The following is a 23,725-nucleotide window of genomic DNA, read 5'->3' on the forward strand; positions in this document are numbered from 1 at the left end:
TCGGAGAGCAATGACGTCACAGTACCTGTGTCCCCGCCGCGCCGCTCCTTCTCCCCCGCTAGGCTCCACCCTCTCGCCGCTTCGCTATGCTGTGCGATGCTATTTTTATACTCTGCTCTCACTCTCTCTCAGCTCTCTCTCCCCCAGCTCGGCGAAGCTGTGAACGTCAAGCGAAACCCAGTGACGTTCTAACAGCTCCACAGGAATACAGGGCGAGCGAGTTTATTTTTACAGACATTCGATATGCCAAAGGTTTTGTTTTTCATAACGCACGCGCATCGGCCAATGCTCGCACCTCGATTCACACTAACAAACACTTTCCAGATATCGTATTTCTGAATCAAACTCACGGATGTGTCACTTGCGCAATTTCTACCTGCTTTTTTACACTCTACTGCAACTAGTTTTACAAGTCTGTTACGCTTTATAAACACAATACTCGTTTATTCAGTTATTTACTCACAGATCAAGAATATCGACCCATAAGGGTACATTGTGCCATGGTTGAAAACAATCACAAGTCAGCCTGGCGACTTATTGCTAAGCAAGCATTTTTACCGCTGAACTCTATGCCATATCAATGACAATAAACTACATAAAATATCATGAAATTGTTCAATGCATTCAGTTAATGATTCTCTGAATGCACTGCAAGCAAAATGCTCTGCAGGAAACGTAATGCAGCTGAGGAAGTCTTAGCTGAGTGCCCAAAACCTAAGGAATGGAAAATTGTGCTGTGTTGCATACCGAGCCATATTTGTATAAGGGGAAACATAAGAGCGAACATTGCCAATCACCAATTTCCTGTTACCCCATCAAGACACCAATTGCACGTAAAAGGTCTTATATATCCTCACCTCAACTATCTTGAACGGAGGGAATACAACCTCCACTTTCTGAAGCTAGTTTTACGGGCTTGGAGAAGCTGCAGGAACAGGTACAACTTCCATGGAGGCGTCCTCTGTTGGATTGGAATAGAACAGGGAAAACCAACTCAGTTTTTCTATTGAATGAGCAACTGCGTGTGTTCCTAACATGCCAAGATGAATTAAAGTGGGCAGAACTATTATTCTACATACTTTCATTTCTTGCCCACGCTATGAACTCGAAAGATGAAACCTCTTACTGCATTTTACACCCATCGGGTACCATTGCGCCTAGCTCTTTCACTAGGAGACGAACTTTTAGCGCCATCAGAAAACACTTCCAAATTTCTACAAACGACAAGTTTAGACAATTTGCCACTGCTCACAAATCTTTCACATGTGACACTTCGTTAACAACTAACCTTTTTACTCGAGGACACAATTACCATTCTTGGTTCAGTATAGTGTGAACCAGCTGCTACGCAATTGAAATCCAGTTTTTTTAGGAACAAGTATCCAATCAAATGAAATATTGACTTTGGGCTCCAAATCAAAAGATAAAAAATAAAGAAGGGCTATGAGATACTCCGTAGTGAGAGGCTCAGGATAAATTTTGAACACCTGGCGTTCACTAAGGTGCGCCTAAATCTCAGAGGACAAGCCTTTTTGCATTCCTCCCTTATCGGAGTGAGGCGATTTCGGGTTCAGCAGCAAAACACCATAGCCACTGGGCTACCGCGACGCTAGCAAACGTAGGCCGATAAGAACTGCAGCTCCCGTTGCACATGTAGAGTACTGGAGCTTGCGGGAGGGGTCAAGAAAGAGCCCAGTCCTCAAGAATGACTCTGCGACACGTAATAAAAAACCGCGGTCTATTAGCTGTTTTAATAAAACATCGCCAGCTCTGCCATCCGCGCTTTCAGACGTTATCGCAGACCTCTGAACTGCACAGCCTAGTGCTCTTCAGCTTTTTATTCAGTGCCCGGTGACGAGCGCTCGCCACAGGCTGTGAGTACAAAGCACTAAATCCAATTTTTGCCATACTTGGTGAATCAGCGATGCAACAGGCCCGCATGACGGGGACAGCGTGAGTGTCAGTCACGAACCTAGTGGCTCGTGTACCTTCGGTAATGAGCCACTAATGAGCATGCGCACTTTACAAAACGTATAGCGCCAGAGACCGCACAAACAGTACGCCTGTCGTCTTTCTCTGCTTCCCAGATAAATGCCACGTCACACGAAGAGCAAACGTACGGCGAACTGGCCGACCAGGTGGTGGCGGTCCACGCTGCCTTGGAAAGCCTAGGTGTCTGCGCCGGTGACAGACTGTGTCTCATCGTGGCCAATCGTCTGGAGCTACTGCCCATGCTTGTGGGCGCAGCTTGTGCCAACGTGGGCGTCGCCTACGAGTGCCCGGGATATGCAGTTGGTATGACTCACACTCCGATTAGCAGTTGACAAAAGCAGGAAAGAGGCCACTAGTCTGTACCTCGTATGTCGTTAATCATCTCAAGCTTACAGCAACAAAACGGCCAAGTCAATCATTATGCCGCAGGTATCCGGGATCTTTCCCTGGACGAAAAGTAAACTGCAGCTAAAGAAAGAAAAAAAGACATGGACAAATAAACGCAAAACAGCAGGATAACCATTCCGCAGGATAACCGCAGCATAACCGCAGGATAATTCAGCAGGATAACCGTTCTATCTAAAGACCGGGTTCGAATGCGGAATAGAGTTGAAGGGTTCAAAGTGTACTTTTGTACAACAACGTATGTCAAGGCATAACGGAGTGACTTGCACGCCAGCATTGGCCTCGTGTCTTTTTTTCACTCTTGCAAGCTTTCTGCAGGTGCATAAAAACGATGCTTCGGGATGAGAAATACGACACAATTTGAAAATTGGAAAATATATGCAGAAACACGGGTGAAGATTGCGTTAACATAGAGAGCATGCAAATTCATCAAATGACGATTCCAACGCGCAAACCTCTTGTTTGCAGACGCGTGCCTCAAAATCAGAAAGTGGTTTTGGCACGTAAGACCCCATAATTTTTTTTTCTTGTTTGCAGATGTTCTCACCGAGAAGATGAAAGACATTCAGTTCACTGCCATCTGCTGTGAGACCAGCGATATTGACTCGGCGCTCGAACTGAAGGCAATGCTACCGACCATCAAAGTGAGATCCCTATTTGCAGGGCTTCAAATGTCGTTCTTATAAACGCGCCATTTTGCTAAACCTGAGTCCGATAGAAATATTTGCTGTTGACGCGACAAAGCGATTGCGCTGCGGTACGCTGCAGTGATTTTCGAAAAAAAAAATGTCCACGTTTCAGCACATCATCTGTTTGGGCGAAACTACGACTGTGCCACCCGACGGGGAGGGCGCCGTGGTCTCGTGGAGCGAGTTAATCAGGATGGGCACCGACGCATGTCGTTTGGCAGCTCCCTCCGTCGAGTACCAAGTGAACCGTATCTGCTACATGAACTCGACAAGTGGCACCACTGGAAAGCCCAAGATGGTTGTGCACTGCCACGATTCGCTTGTTGCCAGTCTGCAGGCAAACAGGTAAAAAATAATACAATTATTTGCCAGTGCGTGTGCGCATTTCGTTTGTTCGCTGCGATAAGCTCACTTGTAGAAATTATCCTCGCTTTTTTTTTGCGTTAGCACTATGACAGGCCCCGTAAATCGATTACCTATGTACCTTTACGAGCGTAATTAGGTAAATGGTAAATTGATTATGGGCAAATTGTTAATTTATTTGTGAATTGTAAATTAACTGTGAGCTTGCGTAAATTGATCACGCAGTGTGCAAGTTTTGTGAATTTCTGCTCGCCGAGAACATTACTTGTACATTCGTACAAAGGCTGTACATGTAGCAAAGGTTCAGCATTTTTACCTTTAGTGGGCCGTACGAAAGACGAAAGCGAACATATAAGAGAAAGCCGACGCGCCCGACGTTATTTTTTCTGCTAAACTTTCACATCTTATACAAGTCTTCAAAGTTTAACTATACATGATTGTAATAAATACGCCATGCTAGCTACACAAAACCTGCTTCCACAGGTTGTTTATGCGCTTTGGCGGGAGAACACACACACACACACCCATATATATATATATATATATATATATATATATATATATATATATATATATATATATATATTCATCTGTAGAGAGTCATCATCAATCATCGGCTCGTGTTCGCTTTTGCTTCGGCGTCATTTTTCCTTTTTGGAATAAAGCGTCATCTCGACCGTGGTATTTCAAATGGTGGAGGCGCTTTAAGATCCATTCAACCTCAATCCACTTCAACATCTCTTCAGGAGCTACGTTCGGGACGCCGCTTACGCCAAGAGGCCGCCATGTCGCAAGACCAGACCGCAGCGTCCACCATCTCGGTTCAAGTGCCAGCCACCCCCACTCCCAACCCTGCCAACAACCGGTATCGCGATCCTGAAATCTTCTCTGGCTTGCCTGGTGAGGACGTTGAAGACTGGTTCGACAACTACGATCGTGTCAGCGAATACAACTGGAACGAGACATCGAGGTTGAACAACGTACCATTTTACGTCTCTCAAGTAGCCAAGACATGGTTCCTGATTCACGAGAGGGACTTCCGTGATTGGTCGTCTTTCAGGGAGCAACTACGGCGGATTTTTGGCACACCCACGGTTCGTTCGGAAGTTGCGAAAAAGAGGCTGTCTGAGCGCGTCCAGCACTATGGCGAGTCGTATACCTCGTACATTGAGGACATCCTCGCGCTTTGCCGCCGTGTCGACAGTGCCATGTCAGAAACTGACCGCGTGCGACACCTTCTTAAGGGTATAGGATCTACTGCCTTCAACGCACTGGCCACTCAAAACCCTTCGACGGTGTCGGACGTCGTCTCCGTCTGTCAGCGCCTCGACGCCCTGCAATCAATCCGCTTGCAACCGGACTTTTCCGACAACCCCCTGGCAAACAGTATTGAGCTCCCGTCTATCATTGGAGCCATAATTCGTGAGGAATTGCAAGCGCATGGCTCACCCCATTGCAGCAGCGCTCACGTCCAACCTACTTCTACTGATCTGCGTGGCTTTATTAAGGAAGAATTGGCCTCCCTGCAGAACGCCCAGCATACGAACGCTTCTCCTTGCCCACAACCGGCTTCTTACGCCCAGGTTGCTGCAATGCCAGCCGCGCCGTCTCCAATCACACCACCTGCGCCTGTTCACGATCACCTGGCACCTTTAGTCGCCCGAGCTCCGAACCCGCCTTACTACTCTGCCTGGCATTCGTCGAGGCCTATCTGCTATTACTGCGGCTTTCGAGGACATATCTCCCGGTTTTGCCGACACCGCCAGCAACACGAACGTCGTGGTTACGCTGCCTTTGAACGCGATGAGCCACCTCCTCGCCTTTACCGCACTTATGACGATAATCCTCCCGTTCGCCGATCTCCATCTCCGGCCGACTTCTCCAACACCGCATACAACACACGTGCCTCGAGACGCCGCTCCCCATGACCGCTCCGGCGTTCTGTTTCGCCACTTCGACCTGTCTCCCAACTCCATGTCCAGCGACCGGAAAACTAACTAGTGCAGTTTTGGGAGGGAAAACTGCATCGCCGCGAAGTGATGCAAGCCCTCCTGAACGTCCTTCGAACATGTTATTGGTGTCTGTGGAGGGTGTGCCTTTGTTAGCTCTGATTGACACGGGAGCTACTATATCTGTTAGCCGTGCGGACCTGTGCTCTCGTCTGCGGAAAGTGAAGACGCCTTATATTGCATCATCCCTGATTGGGCCTAATCGAGCAATCATTCGACCATCAGCCCAATGTACAGCCCGCGTCTTCATGGGGTATCCGTCATCACATTAAGTTCGCGATTTTATTCCCGTGCGCTCATCAATTAATTTTAGGTTGGGACTTTCTCTCGTCAGCGTCCGCTTTAATCTCTTGCCGTCAACATGTAGTCCATATGACCGAGACAGTTCATTGCAGCGGGAGTGCCGATGAGCCACGACTGCGTTTTCTCACTGCTGCCGATTCTGTACTGCCTCCCGGCCACGAACAAGTCATAAGTCTCTCTTCTACAGACATCACCAATGGCGACGTGTTCATCACTCCTTACAGTCGCTGTCTTGCCCGTGGGACTGTCTTCGCCTCCTGCTTGGTGCAGTTCAAAGAAAGCTCTGCGTTAATCATCGCTTTAAACGCGACCACTGAGACAATCCTCCTACCTCAAGGCTACGCAGTGACCAGTTATGTGGATACTGTAAGAGTTGGAGCGGTCGTAGTCGTTGGGAGGACCTTGGGGCGACAGGGCTAGGCGAGCAGGATTTAATTTCATATTAACATTTTGAACAAGACATACATCGACAGTCTAGCCTGACTCCCATATGGAGCCCGCAAGACGACGCATACAGCAAACAGCTTACGAGCACACAGCGCACGAGTACATTTCGAGCACGACAACGAGCACTCAGCTCACTACGACGAGCACACAACGAGCACCCTCTCGCAGCCGACAACCGCTGCTTATAAGCACTTGTCCCCCCTTGATTCTAAGCGAACGGAAACGTTCGTCCCGTCATCGTTCGACGTCACCGTTCGACGTCACCAAAGATGACCCGCCCTTTTGGAGGAGGCGGGCTCACATACTCGTGTTGCACACACACACACAGGTGTAAAGGTCCGGAGCCGAAGTCAGAGGGCTTCGTAGAACTCTGCTCCGTCAAGGGTGGCGCTGCCGAGTACCACATTTCTGAGCTGACCCCGTGCCACGTGGCTGCCGGTTATCCGCAGTTCTCTGAAGTGCGCCCCGTCTGGTTGGATTGGAACACGTGCAGCGGGCTGAAATAGCTGGCACGTTGCCACCCCGTACGGCCATTCCTAACAATACCCAACCAGAATCCCTGCTTCCTCTTGCCGCCTCGCAAGCTCTTCCTCAACAGGACAAATCTGCTTCATCTGCCCTTGCTTCCGTGATAAGTCCTGACCTTACTGCTGCTCAAAGTGAAGCGTTGCTAAAATTGCTCACGAAGCACCAGGCCTCCTTTGATATGGATACTTCGTCACTCGGACAGACTTCCGTTGCCTTCCATTGTATCGACACCGATGGCCAGACTATTGTACGCCGTCGTCTCTACCGAGTCTCCTTGGCCGCAAAATCATCGAGGAGAACGTCGCTGATATGCTGAAAAGAAACGTCATACGTCCCTCCGCCAGTTCTTGGTCATCACCCGTAGTTTTAGTGCAGAAGAAGGATGGATCGGTACGATTTTGTGTTGACTACCGTGCGCTAAACAAGATCACCCGTAAGGATGTATATCCGATGTCCCGTATCTATGACGCCCATGATTCTTTGCAAGCCGCGCAATACCTTTCCAGCCTTGATCTTCGCTCCGGATAATGGCAAATTCCAATGCACGAAGCGGACAAAGAAAAGACCGCCTTTTCTACTCCGGATGGTCTTTACGAGTTTAATGTAATGCCTTTCGGTCTATGCAATGCTCCCGCCACATTTGAAAGAATGATCGACACTGTTCTTCGCGGCCTCAAGTGGAAAACCTGTCTATGTTACCTCGACGACATCGTCGTGTTTTCCTCGACTTTCGCTGACTATCTGCAACACTTAGATGAAGTGCTCACATGCCTTTCTAATGCCGGACTTTAACTAAACACGAGGAAGTGCCGTTTCGCTAGCACAACGATTAAAGTCCTGGGTCATCTCGTTAGCAAAGACGGCATCCAGCCCGATCCGGATAAAATTTCCGCGGTGCTCAACTTTCCACGCCCACTTCGTGCAAATGAACTGCGCAGCTTTATTGGACTCGCCTCATACTTTCGGCGTTTTATCCGGAACTTTGCCAGCATTGCCTCGCCCCTCCACAAGCTCCTTGCTAGTTCCAGCTCCTTCGATTGGAACGATCAGTGTGAAGCCGCGTTCCAAGAACTCAAGCGCGCACTACCATCCCCACCTGTTCTTTGTCATTTTGATGACAAGGCGCCCACATTAATGCATACTGACGCCAGCGGTCAAGGAATTGGTGCCATACTGCTGCAGCGCAACCACGAATTTTGCGAAAATCGTGTTGCATATGGGAGCCGCACTCTCACTTCCGCGGAAAAGAAGTACTCAATAACCGAACAAGAGTGTTTGGCTGTTGTCTGGTCCATTCAGAAATTTCGTCCATATCTCCACGGTCGACATTTCGCGGTTGTGACCGACCACCATGCCCTATCTTGGTTGTGGACGATCAAAAACTTGTCTGTGTGCCTTGGCCGCTGGATACTCCGATTACAAGCATATGATTTCGATGTCATATATAAGTCCGGAAGGAAGCACCAAGATGCCGATGCTCTTTCACGATGCCCATTACCACCATCATCGGAGCACATCACATCACCTTGTCAAATTGGCCGCACGGAGGACGCTTCGTCTATTACACCGATTTCTTCCTTGACTCCATCAAACCGCCCTTCAGTGCTTTCCACTCACCAGCGCGCCGATTCTTATTGCCATGGTATCATCAATCGCCTTAGCGGTGTTTCATCTCCACCCAATGCCAGGCTATGTAAACAGCTCAAACTGTTCAAGTTTGAAGACGACGTGCTCTACCGGTACATTTTTCACCCGCAAGGTGATCGATGGGTTCCCGTTTTACCGCGCTCTCTTCGCGCTGCAGTTCTGCAGGCCTCACACGATGACCCTACGTCAGGCCACTTGGGTTACCGCAAAACACACGAGCGCATACGCAGCCGATTCTATTAGCCAGGCTTTTCCACGAGCATAGCTAGATATGTTGCCTCGTGCACGCTTTGCCAACACCGTAAGCGACCTACTACTGCTCCGGTCGGGACGCTACAACCACTTCCTTGTCCAGCAGAACCCTTCTCTTTCGTTGGCAGTGACCTTTTTGGGCCACTGCCACCTACTCCAGACGGCAACAGATGGATCGTCACTGATGTTGACCATTTGACCCGGTACGCTGAAACAGCCTCAATACGCTCAGGAGCTGCCTCAGAAGTAGCGGCCTTTTTCTTGTAGGCTGTCTACTTACGTCACGGGGCGCCTCACGTTCTTTTGAGCGACCGAGGCAAGGCATTTCTTTCAAGCACTCTTAATCAAGTTCTCCAAGCGTCCAACACCCTCTAGCTACGTCTAGCTACAACCCTCAAACCAACAGCCTAACAGAGCGATTTCATCGCACGCTGTGCCACATGCTATCTATGTGTGCTCAACCTGATCATTGTAACTGGGATGCGATTCTCCCATTTGTAACATTTGCATACAACACGTCTGTTCAACGGACCACCGGATACTCTCCGTTTTTCTTAGTATAAGGCCGCCACCCAACCTCATCACTCGACGTTTCTTTCTTCTCTGGCCCCGTCAACGCTTCACCATTCATTTGCGACCAGTTTGTGTCTCGTCGTGCCCAATGTCGTCGTCGGGCCCGTATGAACACTGCAGCCAGCCAAGACTATCGCAAACATCGGTACGATGCCTCTCACCGCGTCGTTTCCTACCGCCCTGGGGACGATGTGCTCCTATGGACACCTGCACGAACACCCGGTTTATGTGAGAAGCTTGAGTCTCGATATATTGGGCCCTACAAAGTCATGGAGCAGACCTCGCCGGTGAACTATCGCGTTACACCTGTTGAGGCCCAGCCGACCGACGCTGCCGCGGAGCAGAGATCGTGCACGTTTCCCGCCTGAAGCCCTTTCATCTCCGTTCCACTGTCTAATGTGCGGCCAGGCTGGCCGCTTCCGTCCACGGGGGAAATTAGTGTAAGCATTTGTGCGGACTTCATCTTCATCTGTACAAAGTCATCATCAATCATTGGCTCGTGTTCGTTTTTGCTTCGGCGCCATTTTTCCTTCTTGCAATAAAGCGTGGTCTCGACCGTGGTATTTCAATATATATATATATATATATATATATATATATATATATATATATATATATATATATATATATATATATATATATATATATATATATACATATCGGGGCTACAAGCGGGGCTACAAGGTAATCAGAACAAGTATTTAATTTCAACAGTTTCGACCGATGGACCGATCTTCATCAAGATCAGTCCACCGGTCGAAACTGTTGAAATTAAATACTTGTTCTGTTTACCTTGTAGCACCACTCATGTTCTTTATGTATATATGTATTTGTGTCGGGGTGGTGTTCCCTTTAAAATTGTCTGAACTGCCCTTTAATTGCAGTTACGAGACAGGGAATTCTTTGATTTATAAATTGTTCATGTTTTCAAAGGTTGTTCACCAACTCGAACAGCTCAGATAAAAGGGCAACGCAACCAACAAAAACTAAGGCTGACGTTGTACTCTGTGAGTGCGTGTGAACGGGTTCGAAATACCAAAGGAGACTAGAACAGGCACACAAGAGTCATAGAAACGCCAAAGCTGAAACGTTCGTGTGCGTCTTCTCTATGCACCTTCGTTTTAGGTTTACGTTTAAGCCAGTCAATATGCATCTATATTGGTGGCTGCATGCGCTCATTGAAGGCCGTTAACTGAGACTGGCGCTGATTTTCCGCTTCTCGAACGAAGGTAAGATGCACCAAATCTCCGTGGTTATTCCTGCAGCCACCGGCAGCACATGGGTCTGACGGTGGAAGACGTCCTCCTGTGCACTGGCACGCTTGGTCACGTGTACGCCTTGTTCGACTGCGCATGCAAAGCCATCGTCCAGGGAGCTACGTGCGCCTTCCTCGAGAAGGGAAGCGCCGATGCACTTTTAGAAGCGCTCCAACGGTTCAAGGTGAGCACGCATTTATGTTGCAAACACTACAAGCAGCCCGCTTGGTCTAATGTAGCTCACTTCTTTGCTCAAAATAACTTACGCTGGAAGAAACATACACGTTTGTTGTGCCGTTATTGCGGGTTGTAGTATTTGCTTGTTCTCGTTAGACGATGACAGAACGCTGCCGGTTGGTGTTGCTGGGCTTGTCGAGTTGTTTTGCGTAGGAAACCTGGCGTTCCGGTATCCCTTAAGCTCTCCGTGAACATCCATTGCAGACACGTACGTGATGCAAACAGTGATGTAATAAGCCATGCACTCACTATGTTGGTTAAGTGAGTTGGCGCAGTACTGCGTAGGGATAGCAACCAGTTGGGAAAGTTCAAGAAAAATTACTGCAAGTAAATAGTCTTACAGTCCGCACGCACACCAACCAATCAAGATACATACGAAAATAGGAGCTGTAAATCTAACGAAAAAAAAAATGTCGTAAGCCGAGCCGTCGTAATATAGTCGTACGCAAATGCACATATTATTCGTCACTACTGCATCTTACAAATTGTGGTATTATCGGCCTTTACAATGTGACCAACGAAACTCGTATACTTATAATTCTTATAAACAGGTATCCGCGCTAAGCACGGTGCCCTATCTTGCCCGCTGCCTTCTAGACCATCCGCAACGCAGTCACTATGATCTCAGCCGCTTGCAGTACGTAGCAACGGGAAGTAACTACATCAGCGAACACGACGCAAAGAGACTTTTCCACGAGCTACACCTCAAGAGCTTCATCCAGAGTGAGTTTCACGTATGTCCTTAACCGGTGTCAAACGATCCCTCTGCGATGTTTTCCACGCCACTAACATTGGCGTGGGCTACTGAGGACTTCCCTTCAATAATTGCAGCTATAAGTCGTTTTATTTCATAATAATGATTGATTGATTGATTGATTGATTGATTGATTGATTGATTGATTGATTGATTGATTGATTGATTGATTGATTGATTGGCTGCTGAGGGATGGGTACAGATTAACTGTATTTCCTTAAACTGCGCTCGAACCTTTTGCTTAGACGCATTACTGTTTTCTTACTATTTTCGTTGCCTTTACGCATTCCTTAAGGTGAAAGCACAGACAAGTGAACGACATAAAATGTGGCCTGGTGCATGTGCACCAGCAAAAAGAAAATTCTGGTTGCAATAATCGCTTGAGTAGTTTACGCCAGTCGATTATAGATGCTCTAGAGCTGAAGATAACATATCATTAAACGGAGATCTTATAAAAGCGCTTTGAGCACCGAAGCTACTGTTGCTGCTTAGTAAGTGTTCGCAAATATCTGAATTGTATTCTTCAGTGTACGGGCAAACCGAGATCGTGTTCATAGCCGGAGGCCTCCACGATTCACCTCCCAGGTTCGCATCAATCGGGCGTCTAGGAATGGGCCTTGAAGCCATGGTAAGTAAATTGCATGGCCGATAATCGGAGCCCACCTTGACACCCTTCCATTCATTCCGAAGAACTGTTCGAAAGATCGGCAGCCGGCCGATGCTTACTGTGAATGAGATGACAAGTGCTTTAGCAGCACCTCCTCGAGACCTGAGCTATCCACAGGCAATACAGCTTCTAATTTCAACTGTTATTTCTATGTCTAGCCACGGAAAAATTTGTCCGTCACGTAAGACAACGAATGGCTGATACCCCCGTAAGCAAGCCAAAAATGCAATGGCTATTACGCCCTAAGGCTGAGGCTATAAGCGCAGAGCAAAGTGAAGCGAACAGTGCATAAATTCATTGAAATCACCCATACAACACACAGAACAGCATACGTTTTAACAAAGAACAAGCTCAAAACAAGCATCCTAGCAATCAATAAAGCATTGCATAATCCTCTCACCAAATGTAGTGGTGATTTTGCAACAGCTTCGCTAAATTAACCTTAATTCACCCTAACACCAAATAACGTGGATTCGAATCCAACAAAGGTCGAGGGTTTGAGTGCCTTAATCAACTATATCCTAATTAACGGTGACTAGTTAACTTGACCCTAATTAACACTAATGGTCGTGGGTTCAAGTGTTGTAATGAACTCTATCTTAATTAAACCTGCTTATCATGTTCGCTATCGAACATGATAAGCGAACGACCGATGAGGATTGATAAGGGTTTATACTGGTCGGATCAAGTTCCATAACGTTGATGAGGACACCCGGCTGCTTGGAGATGAACAAGTGGCACAATGCTCACGCATACTCAGACATCTGCCAGAGAAGTTTCTGCGTGATTTTTGTTTGTGTGTGTGTGCGCAAGAAAGCATTGACGCTTTAGAAAACCTATATTTCTTACCTGCCACTGGCTTTTGAAGTCTAGTCCAAGTGAGCCTAAACATTAGTACCCTAAATTTTTGCCCCGAGGTACTGAACGCATGTTACCAAATTTTGGAATGTTGTGTGAGTGCGACGACAAACATGTCACTGCGTACGGATCCTTCTTATAATCGCCACGCTCAACGCTGCAGGTTATCGACACCGAAACGAGGAAGCCACTCGGTCCAATGCAGCATGGTGAGCTCGTAGTTCGAGGCCCCGGTCTTATGCGAGGGTACTGGGGAAGGCTGGATGAGACATACACCGACGCTGAAGGCTGGTACGGCACAGGTAATGTATAACGTATTGGAATATAGCATGATGCGCTGCACACCAAAAAATCCCACCTGAAACTCGTGCTTCAGATACCCGCTCTATCCTTTTAGCTGAAACACAGGTGCCTCAATGCCTCCATGTGTCCCCTCCCTTCCCCGTAATCCTTTCCAAGTGGAGAAAGTATCTCTTCGGAGAATATGGGCAGGGGCGGCCCTTACACATGCCGTAACGTAGGCCTGGGGCCCAACACCTGAAGACCCAATGAACTGTGCGGAGTCCGTGATTCCGTCTTCTACAACGGACATTTACCACCTGTTGTGGCTCTGTCCGGAAACAAGGGATACTCTAGAGAAGATACTAAGAGCTGCCAAGATACGAACTGATCAGACAGACAGCTATTGGCACTGGCTAATGGAGCAAATCCTCTGAGCCACTGTTGCATTTCTGCATGAGCAGTGCCTGCACGCTTTCACTTAAATAAATATGCATGCCTCAGGGATAGCGTCACAAAAAATAATATAAAATAAAAAAAGTTATGCGACGATTACGATACTCCCTAATGCGAAATCTATACGTGTTTTCCTTTCGCGACATATAGGCTGGCGTGGAGAATCTGTTTCGTCAGGCACATTCCAATCGGAGAGAAGAGTGGCTTGACTGCTTCGCTAATCGGGAGATCGTGAGAGGCTACGCATGGGGGACGCGTGGGCGCGATTCGTAGCAGCCGCCGCAGGCAGAACTCCGCTCATGCAGTGCTTTGTTACCTTCCGCGGTGGTTTAGCGGCTATGGTGTTGCGCTGCTAACCACGAGCTCGCGGGATCGAATCATGCCCGCGGCGGCCGCATTTTGTTGGAGGTGAAATGGCAGAACGCCCGTGTCCTGTGCAATGGCAGCACGTTTAAGATTCCTTAGTAGTAAGGTGGTAAGCATATGCCCTGGTGGTCATATGCGTAATTTTGTTCATAATTATTCCGGAGTCCCCCACTATGGCGTTACTCGTAATCAAATCGTGGTTTTGGCACGTAAAACCCCAGGACTCAACTCAGCGCTTTGATTCCATATATGGGATCGTTCGACGCGCTCGCCACATGTCATCGGTGAACAGACGATGGCGCTCTACTCTGGCGCCATATCGTAGCGGTCGTCGCCACAGAGCCCGTCTTGCGCAGCACTACGCTTTTCTTCTCACGGCTTCGTCATACCCTCCTCCTCCGCTTTCCTCCTCGCGCTCCTGCAACGAGCTACTAAGAAAGCAACAATGTGCGCAACCAAGAGCGACGCTGTGCGCATGGGCGGCTGTAAATACGTTCCCTTGTTTTCACTAGGGAACGCCAACATCGTGGGCAGTACGCCCGATACAGCTCTAGGTTCCGTGCCGTAAGCCTAATTGCTTGAAATGCCTCGCCGACTATCAAACAAAATTTCTCACCTTGCCGTAGTTCAATACTGCTGTGGTGCCATGTCCAAGTGCAGAAGGAACGCAAGAATACGCCGGAAGCCCAGCAAACAAGGCTAAATCCAAAAAAAAAAAGAAATACAGGTAGACGGGTTGCCGAACAGACCAACACGCTCACATGCGCTGCAGACCTCGCTATCTTCGGCGGCGTGTCTGACGCAAGACGCATGCATCTGGCGCGTCATTGGCTTGTCGCTAGGTAACGCTAGAAAAGTAAGTCGCAAAGTATAACTTAATTTATGCGCAGATACTTTTAGTTTTCCCAGCAGAGAATAAAAATAGACAACAATGTCTGTTAACTTTCTTTCACATCCTTTTTTCTTCGATGCTCGCGGCAGCAAACGGTCGACATTAAAACTAGCGTGACGTATTTCCTGTTGCCAGTTTTCACCGAGTGCCCCCTCTTGTTGAAATCCTTTTTCTATGTCCTAACTTTGAATACAGAAAAGTGCATTTTTGGACGAACGGAAATCAGCTTCTTGAATGATGAGATTAGTTCCATAAGTATTGAGCACAATCCTGACCTGATAAAAAAAATATTAGCCCCCTTCCACTTTGTGAAGAAGGATGACCAGCGAAGCTGTGTATGTGGGGCCCTTAATGGCGAACTGCACCTCCGCCGCGTGTCGGCCCGGTAATGCACTATATTCGGAATCGGCCCACGTATGGGGAGTCCTTAAAGCCTGTTTCACCTTCGCCACGCCTCGGCCCGGTTTTGCACTATATTCGGTATCGGCCCAAGTATGGGCAGCGCTTAAAACCTGCTCCACCTCCACCGCGGGTCGGCCCGGTAATGCACAATATTTGGGATAGGCCCACTTATGGGGAGTGTTTAAAGCCTGCTTCACCTCCACCGCGGGTCCGGCCGATGATGCACTATATTCGGGCTCCGCCCACGTATGGGGGATGCTTAAAGACTGCTTCACCTCCGCCGCGGCTCGGCCCCGTATCGCACTACATTCGGGATCAGTCCACGTGTGGGCTGATTCACCTCCACCGCTGCTCGGCCCGGTATATAGTGCACTATCACGTGGTGCATCGGTGTCCCGTGGTCCAGAAAAGGGTAGAGATAGTCAATGAGCCTTGATGTACGCAGCTACTCGGACAGTCCTGAGCCCGTCCGGGACATGGCTTTACAATTGCTATTAAGTACAGCTGGGCGTGGCATTTGCGGAGGCGCCGGACGTTTGCGCGCATGCGCCAGTAAGAGCGAGTGCGAGAGAGAAAATGCGGGGGGGGGGAGCTTTTGCTCCTTATTCCTTAGCGCGTGTTGTATGCGTTTGTCGCTAGGCGTGCCGGCATTGCGGAATGGGGTCCAGTTTGTTTACGCTCGGACCCTGGCTGCCACCGCGGTAAAACAGGTGATAACATCTCAGATGTTTCTTAGGGAGCAGTAAGGACCGTGAAAGAGACCGGTCCGCATATATTGAAAATCTAGTAGGAGAAACAGCAACCGCGGTTTAACGCGAGCGGCTGAAAGGGTGCCGGTGACGCTCGACGCCCCTGCAACCACTATGAGAATACGCTGCGCCCCCTCAACGGGTTTTACGCTGACCTAACCTAACGAGGTGGAAATACAATAATGCTCACGACGTAACCGTTATGAAAATGCCTCGCCCCACCGTAATGGCTTTTACGCTGTCCTAGCCTACCCTGACGTTAACCTAACCTAAACCAACCTAAACTAACGTTAACCTAACCAAACATAACGTGGCCGACACGCAATGACAATAACCAGCACGGCGTAACCACTGTGAGAATACGCCACGCCACTATAACGCCTTTTACGCTAAGCTAACGTAGCGTAACCTAACCTAAGCCTAAGCTGCTCTAACCTAACGTGGATGAAACGCAAACCCAATAATCTTCACAACGTGACATCAAGCAATCGCGTTCAAGCGTGGTTGCTAAGGCGCTGTTCGTTTATTTCACTCAAAGAGGACCACTCAAAAATGCTCCTGAAAAATCCAGAAGTAGGTCCAACCTGTACTACGGCCCGTATCGCTACTCCGGGAAAATCAGTGATGTGCTTTTTTTTTTTTTTAGAGTTATAGTGCCGTAAGGCACGACAAAGTTATAATTCGGCATGACTGACTCAGCACCAGCGCTCCGCACGCGCGAGAAAGTCTGTCCGACGCACCTTCACACACAACGATCACCAAATGGGACGTCAGTTCCCGTTTCTTCAGCTATTTCACCGCGCCGGCAGCCAGCCAACCCACTTCGCAATGCCCGCACGCCTAGGGGCAAACGCATGCAACACGCGCAAAGAAAGTTCTTCACTGTAGTGCCTAGGCAGAGTCACATATTCAAGGAGCAAAGGCCCCCACATTTTCTCTCTCGCACACGGTCTTACGCCCCAACCACTGGCACGCGTCGGCAAGCTTCGGCGCGCGCCGACAAGCGAACGCTTCGCTTCGCGTTGGTGGGAGGAAGAGGGCACGCAACCACTGGACAGAAACTCTGACGCGCGCCGAATCTCGCTCCTCGTCTGCGGCGCACTGTTGCTGTACTATTTTGTCTTCATCTGTCAAAGTCCGGCCTAAAACAGCCTGCTGTAAACTAAGCTTGAAACAATAAGTTAGTGATCTGTATGCGCTTTTAGATATAAAAAACCCGTTTGAATAATGAATATCCGCCTGCCGCAACAGTTTTTTTTTCATTCCTTGAATCCGTGTCGAATCTTGACTCGTCACCCATCTTTTCTACAAATAATCCACAAAAAGCATTTTCAACTGTTTATCTTTATGCTTAAGAGGAAGCTTTAGCTCGGGCCCAACTCCGACGCGGCCTATTCAAATACATGTAAAAACGCAAACACGTTTTTCTGAGATAACCCCTGAACCGATTTTAATGAAATTTGTTGCATTTGAGAGAGAACGTTAAATCCTAGTGACTGTTGGAAGCAGAATTTTGATTTAGGGCTTGAAGGTTGTTAAAAAGATTTTCAAAAATTCAGACATATGAAAAAAATAGAAGCACGAAGTTTACAAACTAATAGCTCTGCATCAAGAACAGATATCGCGGTTCTATAAATGCCATCCATTAGACCATTCAAAGCGGACAAATTTGATATGTCAGTTTACATCTTACGTGAATTTATTACGTTTACGAGGGTTCTGCAGAAGTTGTAATTACACATTACTCCATTTTTTGAGGCTCATGTGTAACATATCAATTTTGTCCGCTTTAGATGTGCTATCAGGTACAATGCACAGAATTACGATATCATTTTTTCTTGCTGAGTTACAGAGTTGTAAACTTGATAGTCTCGTTTTCTAAAAAATTGCGATTTTCGCCAAATGTTTATAAAAAATTGACGACCTAAATCGACAATTAGAAACCAACAGTCACTAGATTTTCAGTTCTTCTTTTAAATGCAGCAAACCCCGTCAAATTTGGTGCAGTGGTTGCCGAGAAAAACGAATTCTCCTTTCACATGTATTTAGATAGGAGCACCCGAGCTAAAGCTTCCTCTTAAGTGCTGTTTTGATTGACATTGACATTAAATTAAGTGCAAAAAGAAATTCGCGTCGCCTCAGGATCCGTGGATGTCGGATAAGCTCTTAGTCTTTATGCGAAAACAAAAAAAAAACCTTTACAAGAAAACCAAGCGACAACCATTTAACAAGGACTTAACCATTCGGTACAAGAAGATTTCTGACCAGCTTTCTGCCACATTGAAAAAAAAAAGAAGCTAAAAAAACATGGTATGAAAGGCAAATCTTGGAATGCGGTAAAGAGGCAAAAAAGAAATTACAAATTGTGAGCTCCTTCTTAAGTAGGACAGATAATCGCGAAACTGTAACAAAAATTGTTCATCGGGGCAAGGTGTTCCAAACCGCCAAATAAACAGCTGAACAGTGAACTGAACAGTAACAGTGAACTGTATACACACACCTGCGCATGACAATCCCGTGCCCCACCGCCGGCAACAGTCGTTCTTTTTATTTCTGACTGCATCCTGGAAGCGGCAAACGTTATGAACAACATGAAAATAAGCGGCTCCTACACTGATAAATTACACCCTCGCCACAAAAAGTTAATTTCACCCTTAATAACTGATATCCTTGCAGACATTATCAACATCATGTTTAAATCGGGCAGTTTCCCACAGGAACCTAAACAAGTCAGGATCTCCCATTTCTTTAAGAAATGTGAGCGCTCTTTAATCTCCCCTTATCGCACCATCTGTGTACTAACTTTTTTGAGCAAGGTAATTGAAAAGCTTATTGAAAACCGCTAACCTAATTGCCTTAGAAAATTGAACATTCTCTCACCATTCCAATACGGCTTTCGCCCGGATTACTCGAATGAACTTGCTCTTGTTGCGCTAACCGACCAACTAAAGCTCGCTACGGTGACCGTAATTATACAGTTTCTGTATTTGTGGATTTCACAAAGAGTTTGATAAAATACATCATCGTATCTTCTTTCATGAGCTTGAATGATTAGGAATTACCGGTCCAGGACTTCCGTCACAAAAAAATTACTTAACAGACAGAATGCAGGTAGTCACTATTTCAGACGTTCATTCCAAAACCATGTTCACCAATACTGGCGTACCCCAGGGTTCCATATTGGGTCCTCTTCTATGTTTATTATACGTCAATGATCTGCATAACTGCCTTTCTTCTTCGAAACTGGCCCAACAGTGTAAGCTTCGAAATGTACACTTTATGCAGACCATGCTGCTATCATTAACTCCGATAAATGTCTTACAACTCTAATATTTAACCTTAATGGTTGTTTATACAACATGCTAGACTAGTGCCATACTCTCCAGCTACAGATGAACCCGTAGAAAGAAAATTTGGTGTATTCACTTCCCACCAACGAATACTTCACTCCATTCCTTCAAACTTTTGGCCGCCAGTCCTGCCCCTGCAAGTTTTTCCTGTAGTTATCTTGGTGTAAAATTAGACAGAAATCTTAAATCTTAAATTAAATCTTAAATTCATTGAACAAATGTCAACGTAAAACAGAATATTACCTTACAGGATCAGGGTGCTTTTAAGAACACGAAACGTATTTAAGCACAAAATATTACTTTCCTTATGCTTTTCATTTCATTCCCACATTAACTACTGCGTCACTTGTTGGCCAAACACTTACGTATATTATTTAAGCTCATTTAATAGCCTACAGAATCAGGCTATTAGGATAATTACATTTAGCCCATACAACCACAACCCCGCATATTTTTTACGAACTAATCGCATTTTTTCGTCACCATCATCATCATCATCAGCAGCATAGTTACGCCCACTGCAGGGCAAAGGCCTCTCCCATACTTCTCCAGCTACCCCGGTCATGTACTAATTGTGGCCATGTTGTCCCTGCAAACGTCTTAATGTCATCCGCCCACCTAACTTTCTGCCGCCCCCTACTACGCTTCCCTTCCCTTGGAATCCAGTCCGTAACCCTTAATGACCATCGGTTATCTTCCCTCCTCATTACATGTCCGGCCCATGCTCATTTCTTTTTCTTGATTTCAACTAAGATGTCATTTACCCGCGTTTGTTCCCTCACCCAATCTGCTCTTTTCTTATCCCTTAACGTTACACCTATGATTCTTCTTTCCATAGCTCGTTGCGTCGTCCTCAATTTCAGCAGAACCCTTTTCGTAAGCCTCCAGGTTTCTGCCCCGTACGTGAGTACTGGCAAGACACAGCTGTTATACACTTTCCTCTTGAGGGATAGCGCCAACCTGCTGTTCATGATTTGAGAATGCCTGCCAAACGCACCACAGCCCATTCTTATTCTTCTGGTTATTTCAGTCTCATGATCCGGGTCCGTGGTCACTACCTGCCCTAAGTAGATGTATTCCCTTACCATTTCCAGTGCCTCGCTACCTATCGTAAACTGCTGTTCTCTTCCGAGACTGTTAAACATTACTTTAGTTTTCTGTAGATTAATTTTCAGACCCACCCTTCTGCTTTGCCTCTCCAGGTCAGTGAGCATGCATTGCAATTGGTCTCCTGAGTTACTAAGCAAGGCAATATCATCAGCGAAACGCAAATTGCTAAGGTATTCTCCATCAACTTTCATCCCCAATTCTTCCCACTCCAGGTCTCTGAATACCTCCTGTAAACATGCTGTGAATAGCATTGGAGATATCGTATCTCCCTGTCTGACGCCTTTCTTTAATGGGATTTTGTTGCTTTCTTTGTGGAAATTACGGTGGCTGTGGAACCGCTATAGATATATTCCAGTATCTTTACATATGGCTCATCTACACCCTGATTCCGTAGTGCCTTCATGACTGCTGAGGTTTCGACTGAATCAAATGCTTTTTCGTAATCAATGAAGGCTATATATAAGGGTTGGTTATATTCCGCACATTTCTCTTTCACCTGATTGATAGTGTGAATATGGTCTATTGTTGAGTAGCCTTTACGGAATCCTGCCTGGTCCTTGGGTTGAAAGAAGTCTAAGGTATTCCTGATTCTATTTGCGATTACCTTAGTAAATACTTTGTAGGCAACGGACAGTAAGCTGATCGGTCTATAATTTTTCAAGTCTTTGGCGTCCCCTTTCTTATGGATTAGGATTATGTTAGCGTTCTTCCAAGATTCCGGTACGTTTGAGGTCATGAGGCATTGTGTATATAGGGCGGCCAATCTTTCTAGGACAGTGTTCCCGCCATCCTTCAACAAATCTGCTGTTACCTGATCCTCCCCAGCTGCCTTTCCCCTTTGCATAGCTCCCAAGGCGTTCTTTACCTCTTCCGGTGTTACTTGTGGGATTTCAAGTTCCTCTAGCCTATTCTCTCTCACCTTATCGTCATGGGTGTTACTGGTACTGTATAAATCTCTATAAAACTCTTCAGCCACTTGAACTATCTCATCCATATTAGTAACGATATTGCCGGCTTTGTCTCTTAACGCACACATCTGATTCTTGCCTATTCCTAGTTTCTTCTTCACTGCTTTTAGGTTTCCTCCGTTCCTGAGAGCCTGTTCAATTCTATCCATATTATAGGTCCTTATGTCCGCTGTCTTACGCTTGTTGATTAACTTAGAAAGTTCTGCCAGCTCTATTCTAGCTGTAGGGTTAGAGGCTTTCATACATTGGCGTTTTTTGATCAGATCTTTCGTCTCCTGCGATAGCTTACTGGTTTCCTGTTTAACGGCGTTACCACCGACTTCTATTGCGCACTCCTTAATGATGCCCATAAGGTTGTCGTTCATTGCTTCAACACTATGGTCCTCTTCCTGGGTTAAAGCCGAATACCTGTTCTGTAGCTTGATCCGGAATTCCTCTAGTTTCCCTCATACCGCTAACTCATTGATTGGCTTCTTATGTACCAGTTTCTTCCGTTCCCTCCTCAAGTCAAGGCTAATTCGAGTTCTTACCATCCTATGGTCACTGCAGCGCACCTTGCCGAGCACGTCTACATCTTGTATGATGCCAGGGTTCGCGCAGAGTATGAAGTCGATTTCATTTCTAGTCTCACCATTCGGGCTCCTCCACGTCCACTTTCGGCCAACCCGCTTGCGGAAAAAGGTATTCATTATCCGCATATTATTCTGTTCTGCAAACTCTACTAATAACTCTCCTCTGCTATTCCTAGAGCCTATGCCATATTCCCCCACTGACTTGTCTCCGGCCTGCTTCTTGCCTACCCTGGCATTGAAATCGCCCATAAGTATACTGTATTTTGTTTTGACTTTACCCATCGCCGATTCCACGTCACAAAACTCGTTAAATAGAACCTCAGTACATTTTCGTACCCACAAATCAATTACAGACGATGCGATTGCTTCAAACCACAATATTTTCTAATAAATACTAATATTACCAGGTTTGCATAAATATGAACTTCATTTTACCCAAAATATATACTAATTATAACAAGCGGAGCGCCCGTTTTTCATCTGTCATATTCTGGAACACACTACCATATGATATAAGAACACTTAAAATACACGAATTGAAGAAACAACTATAGTAATATATTCTGTCCACTACTGATGTTTACTTCCTACTCATAACCATTCCTTCAACTTGCCTTCATTTCATTTTCATTGTCATACCATTAGATTGCTGTTTCATGTGCCCGTCGTGCATATGTATTCGAGTTTGCCAATTGTGCTTTGTACGTGATGTAATTTATACTGTTAATTTATTTGTGTTTAGGGACATTATATTGCCACATGGTGTGGCGCAGCAAGAGACTGAAGAAGAGGAGAACGAGGTTCGTCTCGGCATCGCGCGTCGCCGCTTGCGTTTTTGTAAAGTGCAACCGCCTGTATCTGATTCAGCTTGTATACCCCAGCAGGGTATACGCGACAATTTGGTGGAGCTTGCTGGGTACGCTCAACTTATGCAGGAGACCCCACTGGGCAGCAAGAACCTCGCCCCACAGTTGGAGTTGACTCCAGTTCACCGCACAAGCCGGCGAATCCAAGGCCTCGCCCCAGAGTTTGGAAACCTGCAGGAAAAAGTGATGACTGCGACCACTGCGACTTCTACGGAACGGGTGACACCAACTTACCTAACGCTGCTGAACCCTCAAGTGCCGACGGCTTTTCATGGCGACACATTTGAAGACGTGGAAGACTGGCTGGCGGAGTTCGAGCGCGTGGCTGCGTTTAACGAGTGGGATAACAACGCCAAACTCAGGAACGTCTACTTCAGCCTCCAGGATGGTGCTCGCACGTGGTTTATGAACCGCGAAAGTGCCCTGTCATCCTGGCCTGAGTTCCAGCGCAGGCTACTGGAGACTTACTCCAGCCCGGATCGCCGAGAAAAAGCGGAACGGGCCCTTCAGTCACGCGTCCAAAAGCCCAACGAGAGCGTCACGATGTACGTGGAGGACATGACGCGTCTCTTGCAGCGTGCCGATCCGAGCATGTCGGAAAAGAAGGTGCGTCATCTGATGAGAGGCGTAAAGTAGCAGCTCTTTGGCGGTCTTGTTCGGAATACGCCCAAGACTGTTGCGGAGCTCCTCACCGAAGCCACCGCGATGGAGAAGACCCTTCAGCAACGGTCGAAC

At 47.0% G+C, this 23,725-nt stretch overlaps 1 protein-coding gene across 1 annotated transcript in view; it reads left to right on the forward strand.

Annotated features, from left to right (window-relative positions):
* LOC126547614 (uncharacterized) overlaps positions 1 to 23,725 on the forward strand; it is a 46,892-nt gene that overhangs the window by 8,045 nt on the left and 15,122 nt on the right. The window contains exons 3-9 of the mRNA XM_050195511.2: positions 2,088 to 2,295; positions 2,935 to 3,041; positions 3,199 to 3,431; positions 10,474 to 10,648; positions 11,253 to 11,424; positions 11,983 to 12,083; positions 13,144 to 13,282. Coding sequence (XP_050051468.1) covers positions 2,088 to 2,295; positions 2,935 to 3,041; positions 3,199 to 3,431; positions 10,474 to 10,648; positions 11,253 to 11,424; positions 11,983 to 12,083; positions 13,144 to 13,282 — 1,135 coding nt within the window. The remainder of the gene's footprint in view (positions 1 to 2,087; positions 2,296 to 2,934; positions 3,042 to 3,198; positions 3,432 to 10,473; positions 10,649 to 11,252; positions 11,425 to 11,982; positions 12,084 to 13,143; positions 13,283 to 23,725) is intronic.

The sequence above is a fragment of the Dermacentor andersoni genome, chromosome 1 (genome assembly GCF_023375885.2).
Source record: "Dermacentor andersoni chromosome 1, qqDerAnde1_hic_scaffold, whole genome shotgun sequence".
Lineage (NCBI taxonomy): Eukaryota > Metazoa > Arthropoda > Arachnida > Ixodida > Ixodidae > Dermacentor > Dermacentor andersoni.